The 18,735-nt window shown below is 34.5% G+C and overlaps 1 protein-coding gene across 2 annotated transcripts in view; it reads left to right on the top strand.

The window, feature by feature from the left end:
• LOC125679243 (influenza virus NS1A-binding protein homolog A-like) overlaps nucleotides 1-16,462 on the top strand; it is a 30,688-nt gene extending 14,226 nt beyond the window's left edge. For both annotated transcript variants that reach the window (XM_048918294.2, XM_048918293.2), the window contains exons 3-12: nucleotides 1,621-1,745; nucleotides 3,712-3,840; nucleotides 4,112-4,230; nucleotides 7,766-7,882; nucleotides 8,634-8,775; nucleotides 10,813-11,055; nucleotides 11,282-11,527; nucleotides 11,638-11,763; nucleotides 11,901-12,074; nucleotides 13,371-16,462. In XM_048918294.2, coding sequence (XP_048774251.2) covers nucleotides 1,621-1,745; nucleotides 3,712-3,840; nucleotides 4,112-4,230; nucleotides 7,766-7,882; nucleotides 8,634-8,775; nucleotides 10,813-11,055; nucleotides 11,282-11,527; nucleotides 11,638-11,763; nucleotides 11,901-12,074; nucleotides 13,371-13,741 — 1,792 coding nt within the window. In that variant the 3' untranslated portion in view covers nucleotides 13,742-16,462. The remainder of the gene's footprint in view (nucleotides 1-1,620; nucleotides 1,746-3,711; nucleotides 3,841-4,111; nucleotides 4,231-7,765; nucleotides 7,883-8,633; nucleotides 8,776-10,812; nucleotides 11,056-11,281; nucleotides 11,528-11,637; nucleotides 11,764-11,900; nucleotides 12,075-13,370) is intronic.
• Nucleotides 16,463-18,735: the final 2,273 nt, after the last annotated feature.

Genomic DNA, 18,735 nt, shown 5'->3' with positions numbered 1-18,735 from the left:
TTATTGCACATCTACAAGACTGCACCAATCATGATGCTCATTGAAAAATGGCTACTGTGTAAACAGAAGATTTCTGGGAATATGGTTTTTGTAAAAAATTCCAAAACTTTATTGCACATCCATTGGACACCACCAATCATATTCCAAATGATGGAGGAGTCTGAAATCCAGGTTTTAGAAGAAGACATTTTTCAACCCCCAGGATAAAAATGAAAATTCAAAAGCCTTATTGCCTATCTTCAGGACATCACCAATCATTTTCCCAAAGATGATTTTGTCTACTGCATAAAATGTTAGATGAGTTCTGGGAACCAAGTTTTTGTAGATCAACCGAAAACTCCGAAACCTTTTTGCACATCTACAAGACACCACCAATCACATTCCAAAGCATGCTTTGACTACTGCTTGAAACCTCATAGAAGTTTGAAGAAGGTAGGGTGACAAGCAGATGGATGAATGGAAGGTCGGATCCGGAAAACAACAATATACCTAAACTCTCTTTAGAAAGAGCGGGTATAAATTCTGGTTTTTTATTATTTATTCTTTTTTCACATTTTTCATAGTATTCAGTGAACATAATGGAGAAACATATTAAACATTTTCGAACATTCTCACATCCTTTCATACTCTTTTACACTTATGCTATATCATTTTGTAGATACAAATCGTTCTGTAGTGTAGCACTAGCAATCATACAAATCGTTCTGTAGTGTAGCATTCATACAAATCGTTCTGTAGTGTAGCATTCCTCTTATACTTATTCTCACCGTATGAAAATGACACAAATAAAATTATGAAAAAGTAAATTTCTTGACATTGGTGATTTGGTTTGTGTTGCTATTAAACAAACATTACGGTTCAGTGTTCTTAGAATGTTATCAAAACAACATTAAAGCAAGTCTCTTTGTGACATAAGCATGAATCCTGAAATGAAGATATATAAATATTGACCTAGCAATTCTTATTTTAACAAAGCATTGTAAATATTACTTAGTACCAGTGTTGTTCAGGAGTCTAGGGTGAAACGTCCTGTCGGGAAATTTAAACTGAAACACTGAACTAATTTCATTCAAAGTTGGCACAAAGAATCCTTGCATAAACATGAGAAAGGAAAGTCAAGTTTGTGTATGAGGGAAATGCTGTAGAAGCATTTATTTTTGTGGGGTCAGTGTTTTATAGTTCAAGAAGCATAAAAATGTTTTGAGGGGACATGATTTCAAGGTTTAAAATTCTTTATTCTATTAAGTTTCTCATGTTTATGGAGAATTTAAACTCAAGAGTACCACAATAAATAGGTTTATAGTATAAAGAAATAGTGAAATAGAATGTGGTGTTCTAGACCACTAGACAAAGGAGCAAAAACTTCAATACAATCTTCCTTATAATGAAGATGCAAGTTTATTCACATCAGGATGGGCCTTTATAAGGCTTATGGTTTAGCCCCCTGCAATTAGGTTTCAAGTTGCCTAGAATAAAATTTGTTCAAACCTTCACCACCAGGACGAGTTTCACACAGGGAAAATCTTTAAGAATTTTCTCACAAACCACAAATCCAATGTACAAATATTCAAAGGACAGATATATAAATGAAGAATTATATACACAATAATTTTATTGCAGACTTGAAGTACCAGAGGAACGGGTCAAACCAGTCTATAAAATAGCGACTTTCCTGAAAGTGGCTGATGCAGCAATAGCCTGTTGCAGTTTCCTGACTGCCAGTTTGACCAGTGATAACTGCTTAGGTACATGGTCTGCCACCCCCAGGGCAGACTTTTCATCCTCTATACCTTGCTACCTTCCACCTTTCAAGTACCACCCATGGGTTCCATGCATTACCATGGGGATATGGGTGTTGTTACTTGGTAACCAGTGTTGTTCTGTGGAGTAGTTTTGTGTGATTTGACAGAATAATGTCCTGTCTAGGAATCTAAACTGAGGGATTTCATGAGCAAAAAAGAAAGTGTTAATATGGTAAGCAATATTCCAAAACAAAATTAGTACAAAAGATTTTTTTAAGTTCGTAGGTTTATAACTCTTTCCAATTTCATTTCAAGTATGAGTAGGAACCTCAGAGCAATGTAGAAGTCAGACAAATATACTATTTCTCATTTTAACGGTAAGATATCAGAGCTGTGGAAAAGTACCGGTAATGTTGACAAGTAAAAATTTGCTATGTATGACATGAATGCTCTATACATTGGTCCAAATGTCCAACTAAATTATGCTACATTACGAGAAACTGCTTTGTCAATGCACCATTCCATGAATAAACAACACATCAATCCAGCTAAAGTAAGAATTGGTCCGGGAAGTGTGCGTTATTACATGAATAAAAGTAGTTCTAAACGGGAGCAGTGTCTCAAGTAATCATTATAAAAACCGCTTTTATTTGGTCTCCCATAAAACTAAAGACTTTAAAGAAACAAAAAACTTTTTATACTGTCAGAGAAAAGATCAGGTCCAATACAGTTTCACTTTATATGTCTTTGTTATCAAATGTTGTCTTAAAGAATACATGATGTAAAAAAAAAAAAATTGACACAATTTAGTCAGTTTTATTCAAATTGAATTAGAAAGCTAATTTTTGTGTGAACATTTTTTCATTTAGAAAACAGTGTGCAATTTTGGTTTTAAAAAATTCTAATTTTGGGGGCATTACTTTGTAAAGCATGGATAGTCAGACTTGACACAAACCTTAAGGTTGATAATAATCAGACAGTATTTCATGATCCTGAACCAATTGGTCATTTGGCCAAGATATGTGTCACCACCAAATGTTACAAATATTCATTCATGTCATGATTTTGTAATGTAGAAATATCAAAAGAAAGTTTTGTTTTATTCTATTCTTATTATTTTATTCTATTTTGTTTTAGCAAACACCATCAACATGCAACACTTGTAATTTGCATCGGTTGATCTTGTAAGTTGATGTATAAATAGATATGATGTGGTGACTCTGACAAATTCACAAAGTAAAAATTCATAGGGAAATAAGGTGGGCAATTGATTATGATCAGTGATTACTTCTACCAAATGCTTATAACTATAGACCCTAATTCGTTAGTGACCACTCTTTATAAGATTTATAGATTAAGATAATTTAAAAGACTTCAGTGCTTATGGACCAATATGCCGTGTTCTAGACAGTCATTTTGCTAAACCATCAGTTCCAATGACCAGCTGACAAATGAAGTTTTCCACAACTCTGATAAAAGTGTATTGATTTAATACATTTACCTAAATCCATTGAAAAATTGATTGTGGAATCCCTCTTACCATGAATAACTGTGCATCTGAGTTTTGACTGGTGTTTTAAAGAATCTGGTATCATCATAATGAGATGGCCAGTACATACATTTATGTAATATAATTGCTGTTCTAAATTTGAATCAGATGCTCAGTGACACTTGTGTTCATCTTGATTGTTGCAGATCTTTTTTACAGATCATTGTGTATCACATTGCAAGGATATATGTAAGCTTTGATCAGTATGTCATTGCTCAAAATGACTATAGATAATCACAAAAAGAAAATATATTGATTTCACTTTCCATTGTTTAGAGAAAAAGTTAAAAGTAAAACAATTACAAAATTTAAACAAAATATTTATGTGTAGGGTTAATTTTTTTAATGTATGTGTGAAATAGAGGTGTTGATAAAGAAGAGTTAAACAATTTGTAACAGACCATTAATGTCAATTTTCAGGAATACGAATGTATGCTGAAGATGAGAAGCTAAAGCTGACAATAGATGACTTCATTCAAAATAACATCAAGGCAGTCACCAGCAGCAAAAAGTTTTATGGTCTTCCCCAGATACCAGTTGAAATTACAGGTACATGAATAGGATTAAACTGAAAAAGAAATGGGTAGGGTTACTACATGTTGTGAGGTTTTATAAAAGTAGTAAATGTCGGGATTGCTTGTATTATGTAGGTTATATAAGCAATAGAATTTCAGGTTAATTTCCATACTAACTAATTGGACATTATTCATCAATAATGGTTTGATATTGAATAAATCAAATGTGACTTTGTAACCATGTGCAAGATTAATTTCAATTCATGTGAGCAGGAAAAGTTTTCAGTTGTGCGAATATTTTATAGGAGCTGATCAGGATTTGTTGGAGTCCAGTGATGAAAAACACATGTTTCAGTTGGTTTTGGCGTGGTGTAGAGAAAATATTGATTTGAATAAATCCAGACTAGAGGATCTCACAGAACAGGTAGGTTACACTGCTGGGTGTTAAAATATTTTAATTCTGTTTTTGACAACTGCCAAAACTTCAGATTTAAATTTTAAAAATTTACAGAGTACAATCATGTGATCATGTTTTTGAATAGATCAGCGAGCGAGAGCTTTAGATTAAGGGTCAGATCTGAATAGATCAGCGAGCAAGAGCTTTAGATTAAGGGTCAGATCTGAATAGATCAGCGAGCGAGAGCTTTAGATTAAGGGTCAGATCTGAATAGATCAGAAAACGAGAGCTTTAGATTAAGGGTCAGATTTGAATAGATCAGCGAGCGAGAGCTTTAGATTAAGGGTCAGATCTGAATAGATCAGAAAACGAGAGCTTTAGATTAAGGGTCAGATTTGAATAGATCAGCGAGCGAGAGCTTTAGATTAAGGGTCAGATCTGAAAAATATTATTACAAGATGTTACCTTTAATTCATTTTATTTCTGCATATTCATGATCAAACAAAACTTTTTCCGCTTTTTATTGTGCATGCAGAGTATTGCTCAATAACATTGAACACACTTATTAGTCTCCAACTATTAGTTCCCAACTGGCGAAAGGGCTAGTTTGCACTCTGTTCACCTGTTACAACTTAGTTTTCCAGACTTTTTATGCCCCCGAGATCGAAGATCGGGGGGGCATATTGTTTTTGTCCTGTCTGTAATTCTGTAATCTGTAATACTGTCATTCTGTCTGAAACTTTAACCTTGCTTATAACTTTTGAACAATAAGTGATAGAGCTTTGATATTTCACATGAGTATTCCTTGTGACAAGACCTTTCCGTGGGTACCAACATTTTTGACCCCGTGACCTTGACCTTGGAGTTTGACCTACTTTTTGAAAAGTTTAACCTTGCTTATAACTTTTGAACAATAAGTGATAGAGCTTTGATATTTCACATGAGTATTCCTTGTGACAAGACCTTTCCGTGGGTACCAACATTTTTGACCCCGTGACCTTGACCTTGGAGTTTGACCTACTTTTTGAAAAGTTTAACCTTGCTTATAACTTTTGAACAATAAGTGATAGAGCTTTGATATTTCACATGAGTATTCCTTGTGACAAGACCTTTCCGTTACCTTTTGACCTTGACATTTGACCTACTTTTAATTTTTTTTTTACATTGGTCATAACTTCTAAATGGTAAATATTAAAGCTTTAATATTGTACATGAGCATTTCTTTTGACAAGATCTTTCTACTGGTACCAAGATATTTGCCCTTGTGACCTTGGCCATCTTCGGAATTGGCCATTATCGGGGGCATTTGTGTTTCACAAACACATCTTGTTTCCACATATTTTGGTTTAAGGAAGCTGAAATTTAGTATGTGGGTTACTAATGTATGTTTACAGATCAGCTTAAATTTAGTTTCATCTCAGTTTATGGTTTTACAAGATTTATGGGACTTTGTGTTCGATGAAGATTTTGTGACTCTGCTATGATAGCACTTAGGAAACTGAAATTCAATGTGTACTGAGGTACTACTCATGAGTAGAAGACGAGAGAAATTCAATGTGTACTGAGGTACTACTCATGAGTAGAAGACGAGGTCAGCCGTGGGTATCTGATGAACTGTGTGAAGATTATTTACATTACAGAAGACAAGAACTGCGTGGGATTTATGTACTGCATGTACTTGTAATTACTGCTTGTAGTTTACTCTTTTGTTTATATATCATGTACTTGTAATTACTGCTTGTAGTTTACTCTTTTGTTTATATATCATGTACTTGTAATTACTGCTTGTAGTTTACTCTTTTGTTTATGTACCATGTACTTGTAATTACTGCTTGTAGTTTACTCTTTTGTTTATATATCATGTACTTGTAATTACTGCTTGTAGTTTACTCTTTTGTTTATATACCATGTACTTGTAATTACTGCTTGTAGTTTACTCTTTTGTTTATGTACCATGTACTTGTAATTACTGCTTGTAGTTTACTCTTTTGTTTATGTACCATGTACTTGTAATTACTGCTTGTAGTTTACTCTTTTGTTTATATACCATGTACTTGTAATTACTGCTTGTAGTTTACTCTTTTGTTTATATACCATGTACTTGTAATTACTGCTTGTAGTTTACTCTTTTGTTTATATACCATGTACTTGTAATTACTGCTTGTAGTTTACTCTTTTGTTTATATACCATGTACTTGTAATTACTGCTTGTAGTTTACTCATTTGTTTATATACCATGTACTTGTAATTACTGCTTGTAGTTTACTCTTTTGTTTATATACCATGTACTTGTAATTACTGCTTGTAGTTTACTCTTTTGCTATTTATACCTGTCCATGACTATGACATCACCTAGATAGTTCAAAATGCTTAGATTAGTGGTACCTCAGTTCACATAGCTTCATTATCATCATACATGATTAGTATCTCATTGGCTATTGCATTTTATGCTGTCTGTCATCTGTTATATGTCGTTCAGTTTTCAACATTTTTCACTTTTTCTGTGACAGTTCTTGACATTTCTCATCAAATTATACTGTAGCATCATAGGGGGGTCCAAAAAAATTAAATTCATAACCTAGGGTTGGGTCCCAAACATTAGAAATGATGCCATCTTAAACAATCTTCTGTACTCCTGAACATGTAGCCGGCAAATTGAGAATGAACATGGAGTCTTCTAACAAAATTGTGAAATTGATGGCCCCTGGGTCAGAGTCCAGTTACCAGGGCTCAGCAAAGTACATGTAGGTCAGAAAGAGAAAATATTACTTATGAGAGACTTTGAACCAGTCATTTGACCAAGATGGAAATTAGAAATATTTGTCCTGAATATGACATAAAATGTCATGATCATTGCTTTTGATCACTGAACATTAACAGCAACTAGCTCAGAACTTTAAAGCTGCACTGAACATACAACACCTCTAATTAGGTTTTGTTGTGTGATACTCATTTGAACATTAAGACCCACCAGCCTCTTGTTTGAATAAATAGGACTGACTACAATAATTTTGGGAAGGTATACTTATTTTCTTTAATATTTGATTAAGTGTTGCTATTTTAATTGGCCTTTTATGAAGTTCATGAAAGTATTTCCTGCCATATGACATTGTCTAAGACCTCCATCCATGAGTCTTCTGGAGGATCTGTGAGAAATCACTGAAAGTACAAATTAAAGGTTTGGGTGAAGTACACTCAACATGGACACCCTATAGATTAATCCCTCTCAGACCTATAGTTATGGGTATTTTTTATTGGCTCTGATTACATCACATGACACTCTGTATAAGACAATACTCTGCAGTTCACTACCCTGTATGAGCAAGGCATGACATCACAGTTGCCAATTTAAAGTTATAACCCTTACATGTGTCACTTGATTATGGACTTTCTTGTAGAGGTCTTTTGCTGGGTAAATTAGTGACAAGGTTTGTTCAGAGACTCTCACTCATATCCTATTTAACTAGGCACAAACTGCACAAGATATAAGTCCAGATTTTTTTTCTATTGTATGGACAAGCCAATGGACCAGGACATTTTTGAAATGTACATCTTTTTGCAGGTGAATGTTCTGAATTTAAATACAGACAACAGTTTGACAGATTTCAAAGATCTCAGTGACGAGGTGGTGAAAGATCAAGATGGTATTGTACAAGATTACAAAAAGAGCAAGAAGAAGGTAAGAGAACCACCAGTAAAAGCACATGCCTAACAACTGCTCTACACCTTCCATTTAATACACTCAGGGTACCAAGTTTTATGTAATCTATAACTGTTGTAGTTTTTCTATAATTGTAGTAATTTTCAGTTAAGATATGAAAACAATTTTGCTCAGCTTTTCCTATGTGTGGAACTTAATATCAATATGTGACATTTCGGACATTTTTTCTAAAATTATATTTTCATCTCTACATGAAAAGTTCTTGCTTGATTTCTGAAATAGATTTAAATTTTATATTGTAGTAATATTACCATACTTGTATATCAGCCTTGGTAGCTCAGTAATTAGATTACCTAACTAGTAATGCAAGGGTCCCGGGTTCCATCTCCAATTGATCCAAAGCTTTTCTCCCCTTCTTTACTACAGTAACTTAGTAAGGCCAAGAAAAAAATTAATCAATAGTTTTTCGGGCACTGCCGCATCTTTTGAAAAGGAACCGCACGGAATTTTTTTTTCAGTTTGTATTTGATTTTGTAAATGAGGCAACTTGTGTGTTATAGATATTTATGGAAAACTTTCAGAAGGTTTGAATAAAATTGAAATTCCATTGCTTATTCTATATATATGAAAAAGAAAAAGTAACTCCTGCTACAGTCAACAAAATACCTGCCTGCCCCCCATGTCTCCTGCACAGTTAAAAGTATACAGTATTTTTGTTGTTGTTAGTGTGTATTATTTTTTTATAATATCTTATGTAATTTTACAATAGATGCATACCCCCAAACCCAAAGATGGAACGGAGAAGCATATTACAAATGGCAGTGTTGGACAGGTCAGGAAGTTCAGCATTATCCCCAGTGGACCTGTTGCCAGGAAAGAATGGAGTATCATTGCCACACATCAAATGAAGGGTGCATACTAACACAAAAATAATGATTACCATAGCTTTGTCGTTACTCCTTTGTCCTCCATTTTCATACACATTTTTTCTTCTTGTATCAGCAGAAAATCAGTACCAATTATAAACTGTAAAATGAGTAGGTGACTAAAATAAAAACATGGACAGAAGCAAGTACTGCTATCTTAACATTTTATGGATAAAGGGATTAAGATTGTCGTTGGTGAATGTAGGTCTATATAGAAGACAATTTACTCTCTCTGTCCATTCACAGTCAATATTATTCAAACTTCGCAAAGTCATTCTCTTTTTGTTTTTAGCTCACTTGAGCTGTAAGCTTCATGTAACTTTGTATTTGTTATAGACATAATGTTTACATGTGCATATCCAAAGGAAATTCTGATTAGATTTTTTCTGGGACTTATGCCCCTTTTTGACCAAATTATATTATTTGGTGCAACTTGCTTGAAACCAGTTTTCAAAATCTTTTTGTTTTGATATTTTACACAATTTGCATTCCTAAACAATATTGCATTTAATTTTAGTAAAATGGTGCAACTTGCTTGAAACCAGTTTTATTTTACACAATTTACGTTCCTAAACAATATTGCATTTAATTTGAGTAGTGCCATCTAGTTACATGCCTGAAAATAGTACAATATAGCACAGAGGCATAAGAATTTAATGCATTAGCATTGTCATTCATAATGTGTACCATTGTCATTCATTGTGGGGATATGAGCTTGCTCACTTTTTAGCTCACCTGAACCGAAGGTTCAAGTGAGCTATTCTGATCACATTTTGTCCAGCGTCCGTCTGTCTGTCTGTCTGTCCGTCTGTAAACTTTTCACATTTTCGACTTCTTCTCCAGAACCACTAGGCCAATTTCAACCTAACTTGGCCAAAAGCATCCTTGGGTGAAGGGCTTTCAAGTTTGTTCAAATGAAGGGCCATGTCCCTTTCAAAGGGGAGATAATCACAAAAATGCAAAAATAGGGTGGGGTCATTTAAAAATCTTCTTCTCAAGAACCACTGGGCCAGAAGAGCTGAAATTTACCTGAAAGCTTCCTGACATATTGCAGATTCAAGTTTGTTCAAATCATGGCCCCCGGTGGTAGGATGGGGCCACAAGGGGGGATCAAAGTTTTACATACAAATATATAGGGAAAAACTTTAAAAATCTTCTTCTCAAGAACCACTAAGCCAGAAAAGCTGAGATTTACATGAAAACTTTCTGACATAGTGCAGATTCAAGTTTGTTCAAATCATGGCCCCCGGGGATAAGATGGGGCCCCAAGGGGGGAATCAAAGTTTTACACACAAATATATAGGGAAAAACTTCTCAAGAACCACTGAGCCAGAAAAGCTGATTTTTACATGAAAACTTTCTGACATAGTGCAGATTCAAGTTTCTTCAAATCATGGGCTCCGGGGGTAGGATGGGGCCACAAGGGGGATCAAAGTTTTACATACAAATATATAGTTAAAATCTTTTTCTCAATAACCACTGAGTCAGAAAAGCTGATATTTACAAGAAAACTTTCTGACATAGTGCAGATTCAAGTTTGTTCAAATCATGGTCCCCGGGGGGTAGGATGGGGCCACAAGGGGGGGGGGGTTAAAGTTTTACATACAAATATAGAAAAAAGCTTTAAAAGAACCATTGGGCCAAAGAAGTTGACATTTACATGAAAGCTTTCTGACATAGTGTAGATTCAAGTTTGCAAAGGGTAGTTTGGGCCATAATAGGGACCAAGGTTTTACATGCAAATATATATGGAAAGTCTTCAGATATGGGCCAAGGTGACTCAGGTGAGCGATGTGGCCCATGGGCCTCTTGTTTTTCAGGATTGATCATTCAAACTTTTCGCATTGATTGTACCTAACATAGTGTGACATAGTTGACTAGTGATTAAAATGTTGTGAGGTGATGCAGGTTCAGACTTCTTTTTTTTTTTTTTTTTTCTCTCATGCTTTATGTTTAGACATTTACAATTACATCTACATTTCAGAAGAATTTCTAATGTATGTGTGTATGTGATAATTGTAGACAAGTCTTACATGGCTCTAGCTATGTTGAATGGTGTGATGGCAGCTATTTCTGTTCACTACCGGGCTCCATCTGTTCGGAGTGGCAGTACCAGTCCAGATGAACCCGATTCTCCTGTGAACATCGCAGTGACTCCCACCAAATTCTTTGACAGCCGATCGTCTCTCACACCTTTGGCAGTGATGAGCACAGCTCGTTGTGCTTTTGGCTTAGAGGTTTTAGATGGACAGCTAGTAGCATGTGGTTAGTCTTCTCTAACATATATTTTGATAAAAACAATTTTTGTTGTCCATTTTGTGTACCTTGATATTTTTATTGACTCAGTACTAACAGATTGATATTTACAATATAAACTTTTATGGCATTAAACCAGTTATTGTGAGCGTTTACATTTGATTTTGTATTTCTATTTGAAATTCTGTATTTGAAGTTTTGTATTTGAGATGGATTTTCTTGAAAAATGTCACAGGTGGCTATGACCGCTCTGAGTGTCTTCGGACATCGGAGATGTTTGATTCCAACAGCAACAAGTGGATTCCCTTGGCAGACATGACGGTCCAGCGAGGACGCTTCAGTGTGGCATCAGTGGGAGGGGTTATATATGCAGTGGGAGGGTCAGATGGATTAAGGGAGCAGGGAGAGCTGGAATATTATGATCCAGACAAAAAGATCTGGATAGCTCGTGGAGATGTCCGAAATGCCAAAGTTTCTCAAGGTACATTCAGTTTATTGTCGAAGGGGCTTTCAAACAAATTTTTAATTATTGTTAGATAATGAAATATTAAACATCATTTATTAATAACAATGTGGTCTATCATTATCCAGGGTTGACTTCCTTGAATGGAAAATTATATTGTATCGGAGGATGTTTAGGACAAAAGAGTTCCAATGAATGCCATGTGTATGACCCAAGTACTAATGAATGGGATACAATTGCACCACTAAATATAGGTTTGTAATACAGTCAACAAGGGGTGTGTGTATTATAAACTTATCAAAGCTGTACATTTAATTTCTGTATGAATTTAGTGTGTATGTACAGTGTAGTTTAAAATCATGAAATTCTATCTATTTTCATTCTTTTATAGCAAGATACCAGGCAGCTGTTTGTAATTTCATGGGGAAGATTTATGTTATTGGTGGTACTGATGCATGGATATGCCTCAACTCTGTGGAGATCTATGATCCAGAGTTGAAGAAGTGGCAGCTTGGCCCTCAGCTGAATATAGCACGACGTGGAGCAGGTTGTGATGTTTTCAATGGTGAGTATGTCATACTGTATTTTGTCAGTTGTTGTTTCATACCAGGTTTTTGTATTCTTAACAATGCTTGCAGTGTCAGTGATTTTGGTTTGGGAACACGAAAGTTTTAGCTTTTTTCATTCCAAATCTGACCTTTAAAAGATTTACATTAATCCAAAATTTGTGTGTCATTGTTGGGGTCATTAAGCCTTGGTGTTATAAACTTTTTACATTTTCAATTTCTTCTTTAAAACCATTGGGCTAATTTCAGCCAAACTGGATAAAAATGTTTGATTTGGTCCTTTCCAAGGAGGGATCATTTGGAAATTGTGAAAATGGTGTTCACAACATCTTTTCAAAAGTCACTTACAAGGTTTTATATGTAATGAAGATTCAGGTTTGATCAAACCAGGGCCAAGGTGGGGACATAATAGGGGTTCAAAGTTTAACATACAGTAGAAATAAATAAACAAATTCTTTAAGAGTCCTCTGGAATATCAGATTATAAAGCAAGCATTCTCATCTAGTGTTGACCAAACCATGACCTCCATGTTTAAGTTATGCATAGGAATGATTTGGAAACTTTGATGAAAATCATTCCCTCTAGAACCAAATATGTACAGTATGTCAAATTCATATACAAGCACACTCGTGTAGTGCTCGTAAATTCCTGTTTGTTTACACCGGGGTAAAGGTGGGACCACCAGGAACTCTACTCAAGAACTACAGTATGACTAAGTACAATGTGTCCATATAAAGTACAAGCTTCCTCATGTAGTGTAGATTCAAGATTGTTCATACCATGTGCACTGGGGCCATTAATTGGGATTACCGTTTTACATTGGGTGCATGCAGTATTTCTCAGATGAGTGGTGTTTCCCATGGGTGTCATAAGACAGACATTTTCAGAGAGTAGGCTGGTAAGCATAATGATGGAGGGGGCGGGGACATGTTTTAAGAAACATAGTTGTTGCATGCAACTCCTTTTTCCTACACTTATTACTCGTGAAAATTTTCATTATTCACAATTTTGACAGTTGTTAAAAAAATGTGCAATGTTGTTGATGACAATCTGTTGGAATGAAACAATTTTAAAAGGAAGTAGAAGTAGAAGGCATCACTTGATGTCATTCAAAGCCTGTCAATAAATTTTGATCCTTTTCTAATGTTCTGCACACAAAAAAATGATGTATCAGCTAAGTAATTCACTCTTCAAACAAACAGGAGGCATATTGTTTCGCCAACACATTAATTTCTCAAATTGAAAGTGTAAATTGTCATGTATATGTAATATTTTTGTGATTTTTCTTTTTACAGGCACTGTTTACTTGACTGGTGGGAGTGATGGATCACAGTCTCTGAAGTCCACCGAAATTCTGACTCCAGACAGGGGTTGGGTAATGGGTCCATCGCTCAGTATTCCTCGAGCAAATGTTGGGGTGGTAACGTGTGTTGATCGCCTCTTTGCTGTGGGAGGGTTCAGTGGCAAGAAATTCCTGGACAGTATGGAGTTTTTGTCAGACATACATGAGGAATGGTGCTGTTATCTTCCAGTGGAGAATTCAGTTATTGCAGAAAAAATGGCAAAGCGCAAATCAGGGGCAGGTTCCAAGAACCTAGATCAGAATTGCAACTGTGATGAGACTCTGACCACCATTCCACGTATGAAGACTGTGAATGGTCATTGACCAGACTTGTCAGATAACCATTTCAGTGTTCGATGGATTTTACATTTATAAAGATTAAATTTGTTTTATGTAACATACTGGGGTAATTTTGTGAAAAATGATTGAGAATCTAGTTGTGTGAAAGCATTATATTGTACAGCATACTATATTTCTGGTCTGTATATCACCAGACATTCAAAACTTACTAAGTGTTGTATTTACTATAACAATATCAAATGTGACCTTTAGAATGAAAAGTCACTGCTTGACAATCAGATTCTAAGGTTAAACAGTGACTGCTGGACAAAAGAGAAATTTAGCATTCTGTAATGAATGTCAGATGACAAAAACTTACACGACATATTCACCCCCATTCCTACCACCAAATTATGCAATTCAGATCTTTTGACTTTTTAAATCATTAAAATATTTTGTAACACAAGTTTTCAAGAAGATTGTACAATGGTATGTTTGAAGGAGTCTGAATTGATGAATGTTCAATTTAAATGTTGATACTGAAAAAGTAATGAAATACAGGTGTTAAAATATAGAAACCATTCAAACCAAGCTGGAATTGTGATATACTGACAAGAACACATACAACATGTACAACCAAAAAAGCAGGAAAAGAGATTCAAAAGTACTGGTATCATTAAGAAACCACACTGGAAATGTGACAAATTTAGAAAACACATTATGGAGTTTCCGTTACCTAAATTTGAAAGATGCGAGTATTTTGCTCATTGTTTTATGTTACTCAGTTATGTGTGATTTGACCATTGCCACAATTTGATTTATGAAAATACTGATAATTTATGAAGTTGTATACAAGGACATGCAGCAGGTACACTGTCATAATTTTATACTGAATTCCTGTTTACAGTCTTCTCATTTGTGATGTATTTGTAGCTGATATGTGATCTGTATGTAGCTGATTTGTCTAGAGCTTTGTGATAAATTGCTAGAGGAATTTTATCTTTACTTCAAAATGTATTGTTTGTAGAACTAATGTATATTTTCATGTTGTAGATATTTTTAAAACCGAAAAAGATTTTTTTTATTTTGGAACCTTTGATAACTAAGGTATCCATTGTACAAATAGTCAAGACAGTGTTTCATCAAGGAAGAATTTGATACATTAATTCCATATCCTAAATGGTTGTATTAGAAAAAAGGATTAATAAAAATTGTCTCTGATATCCAACTTCTTCAATTTTGCAGTGACATCCTTGAAAGTTAATTTTTGTGAATGAAAGATGAAAACAATGAAATAGTGCCAAAAGCTTGTGGTAAAACTATACATAAAATCATTTTCTAGGAATTTGGATTCTGAAATATAGGTTCTCGTCCTGCAAACTCTAATGATGAAATAATTTTTTTCAAATTGATTCATATATATTTATCAGAACATTTATTTACAACTAATTCACTACCATGGTACTGGAATGTTAAGGTTTTTGCTATTATACAATGGATGTCTTGAAAGAAAATAATCTATGAATATATAAGCTTTCTGAGTTTGTAATACAGGTGCTACTAAATGGTGGAATATTTGCATCAATGCCTGTGTTCTTTTCCATGTTATGGTTTGCTCAAATTTTTAGTTCACCTGTCAGAGCCTAAAGCTCGAGTGAGCTTTTTTGATCAAATTTTCTGTTGTCTGTAAACTTTTTACCATTTTTTAAAAATTCTAACTACTGAGCCAATCTCAACTTAATATCAAAAAGCATCCTAGGACAAAGAGACTCAAGTGTTTTCAAATAAAGGGTCATGCCCATTCCAAGAGGAAATGGATAAGAAAAAAGAAAATTGCTGAACCAGAGAAGCCAACTCTAGCACGATATTCCTTATATAATGAAGGCTCAAGTTTGTTCAAACTATAAGCACAGGGGCCGTCATTGGGTTCATAGTTTTACAAAGGAGTATATACTAGAATTCATTAAGAATATTCTTTATATCAAGAATTACAAGTTTGCAATTGGTCAAATTCATCCATAGCATCCTTATGTAGTATATATTTCAGTTTGTTCACACCATGACCTCTTGAGCCAGAATGGAAACTTAACAGGGATTCTAAGTGTAACCTAGGAATGTAAAGTAAAATTTTAAAAATTCTTTCATCTATATATAAAAATTCTTTGAAAATCAGTAAACATTCAGATTTGTTCACACTAACACTCCTTGGTCCTGGGCAGGGCCACTAGGATTTAAATTCTTATGTTGGAATATCCAAGTACCTGTATAATTTGAAAACTTCTTCTGCAGAACTGCAAGCTTACAATATGTTAATCAGTATTTAAGCATCCTTATGTAGTGTAGATTCAATGTTGTCCTCATCATTGCACCTATTTAAATTGGGCATAAAAGGAGTTTAAAGTTTTAGATAAAATCTTCTGATGCTCAGGCTAGCAATGTGGCCCATTTATCTATTCCTTCATTCAAATTACAAATGTGTAATTTTTTTTCTTTATCGACATATCAATAATGAATTATTCCAGAAAACAATATGGTAAGCAGCTAATTGTTTGTTGTGATCTATTCACTCTTGTGTCCCCATTGATTATGTAGCCATTCAGGGTGATTAACTATTCCAGAGGAGATGCAGCCATTATTTTTGTATTGCTGTATGTAATTGATGGTTCGTTGAGGACAGTTTATGTTGAAACTAACACCTTTCCTAAAAGGGTATGTTTTTATGTGACTCCATAGCTATGAGTAGATAATAAATATTGGATTATCACATTGATTTGTAGTGGTGATTTCTGTAATACAATGTTAATTATCAGCATGGTCATCACTGGAGACCAGTCTAATGGATCAGGAACATCAACTGGCTCATTGACTATAAACTAAGAATAGGCGAAAAAATTAGATATTGTATATATCCTTGACTTTATTTAGATTTTGAATCATATTTAAAATCTGAATCTTGACATCAATTTCATTGAATTATATACATGGTATGTAAATATCAATATTTTATGGAATGCATTTATTCTTAGTTAATGGTCGTGGAGCCTGGTATTAACTGGCCAAACCTCTGCGATATGTCAGTCAGTCTGCCGTCCATTGACTATTAACATTTCAAAGAAATGGCTTCTACTCGCCAAGTCTGAAAATTGTGAGAAATGTGTACACGGATAAGATCATGTAATTTGGTAAAGATCATAAAATGTGTAATTTGGTAAAGATGATAACATTTTTGCAATTAAAATAAAATTAAAGCAAAACGACTAAATGCGGCATAGGCCATTTTCTGCCCCACTCAGATATCGGCAATTTTTTTCCGCTCTAACTGGGTGTAGGCTTTGTAATTTTGACTTGTTTTTGTTGTGACGTCATGTTGCCTAGCAACAGTTCATTCATTTACATGGGTAATGGCATATATGATTTATCATGATTATATAGTCTAATTGTATTTTAAGGATTAATAATGCACAAAATATTTTCAGTTTCATTTTTAGCTCTTCTGAGCCGAAGGCTCAAAGAGCTAATGCTATGGCCATTTGTGCGGTGTGCGTAAACTTTTTAGAAAAAGGGCTATAACTCGAGAACCCCTTGGCCAATTTTTTTCAAATTTGTTACAGGGTATCATTGGCCCAAGGGCTTTCATACATACTAAATAGAGGGATGTGACCTTTTAACAAGGGGAGATAATCAGGAAAATACAAACAAAAGTCGTGGTTGCTAAAAAATCTTCTTCTCAAGAACCACTGGGCAGATTATCACCAAACTTACACATAAGGATGAGGATATGTTGTAGATTAAAAATTGTTCAAGGCATTACCCTGGGGCAAAGGGCGTGGTCTCAAGGTCACTTCAAAGTTGACCTAAATTTATATTTCCTTAAATCTTTGATATTTTAGTCATTATAAGGACTAGGATCATCAAATTTTGACAGTTGATGCATCTTAGGACCTTGTGTCAAGTTGTCTCAAAAGTAGGTCACGGTGACCTACTTTTTGAATTTTGCAGGTATTTATTTTAAAATTAATTTTGATGCATATCTTGGACACTTTGAAGCCTATGATCATCAAAACTTGTCAGTTGGTGGATCATGGGACCTTGAAATGCGTCAACTGAAAAATAGGTCACCGTGACCTACTTTCTGAATTTTATGGCTTATCATTTATAGATATATTTTAAGTTGTTATTTCAAATACCGAGAGGTTTAGAATCATCAAATCTTGTAAGTTGATGCATCTTGAGGCCTTGAAACATATTTATAAAAAAGTAGGTCACAGTGACCTACTTTTTGAATTTTGCAGATATTCAAATTTCACATTTTCAATTTTAGATGCATATTTTGGGCACTGTAAAACTTAGGATCATCAAACTTTGTCAGTTGATGTGTCTTCAGTCTTTGGTTTGTGTCGACCAAAAAGTAGGTCACCGTGACCTACTTTTGGTATTTGACAGCTAAATTACTATATTTCAGACACTATTTGACCTACAATCATCAAACTTTGTCAGTTGATGCATCTTGAGTCTTCGGAGTGTATCGACCAAAAAGTAGGTTACTGTGACCTACTTTTGGCATTTGACAGTTATATTTATATATTTCAGTCACTAATTGACCTACAATCATCAAACTTTGACAGTTGATGCATCTTGAGTCTACGGAGTGTGTCGACCAAAAAGTAGGTCATCTTGACCTACTTTTGGAATTGGACGGCTATATTTATATATTTCAGATACTATTTGACCTACAGTCATCAAACTTTGTCAGTTGATGGGTCTTGCATGTTCGAAGGGTTTCGACCAAAAAGTAGGTCACCTTGACCTACTTTTGGAATTGGACGGCTATATTTATATATTTCAGATACTATTTGACCTACAGTCATCAAACTTTGTCAGTTGATGGGTCTTGCATGTTCGAAGGGTTTCGACCAAAAAGTAGGTCACCTTGACCTACTTTTGGAATTGGACGGCTATATTTATATAATTCAAATACTATTTGACCTACAGTCATCAAACTTTGTCAGTTGTTGGGTCTTGCATGTTTGAAGGGTGTT

The sequence above is a fragment of the Ostrea edulis genome, chromosome 2, assembly GCF_947568905.1.
Source record: "Ostrea edulis chromosome 2, xbOstEdul1.1, whole genome shotgun sequence".
NCBI classification, from domain to species: domain Eukaryota; kingdom Metazoa; phylum Mollusca; class Bivalvia; order Ostreida; family Ostreidae; genus Ostrea; species Ostrea edulis.
Note: the sequence above shows the minus strand (reverse complement) of the source record. Positions and strands in the feature narration are given on the sequence as shown.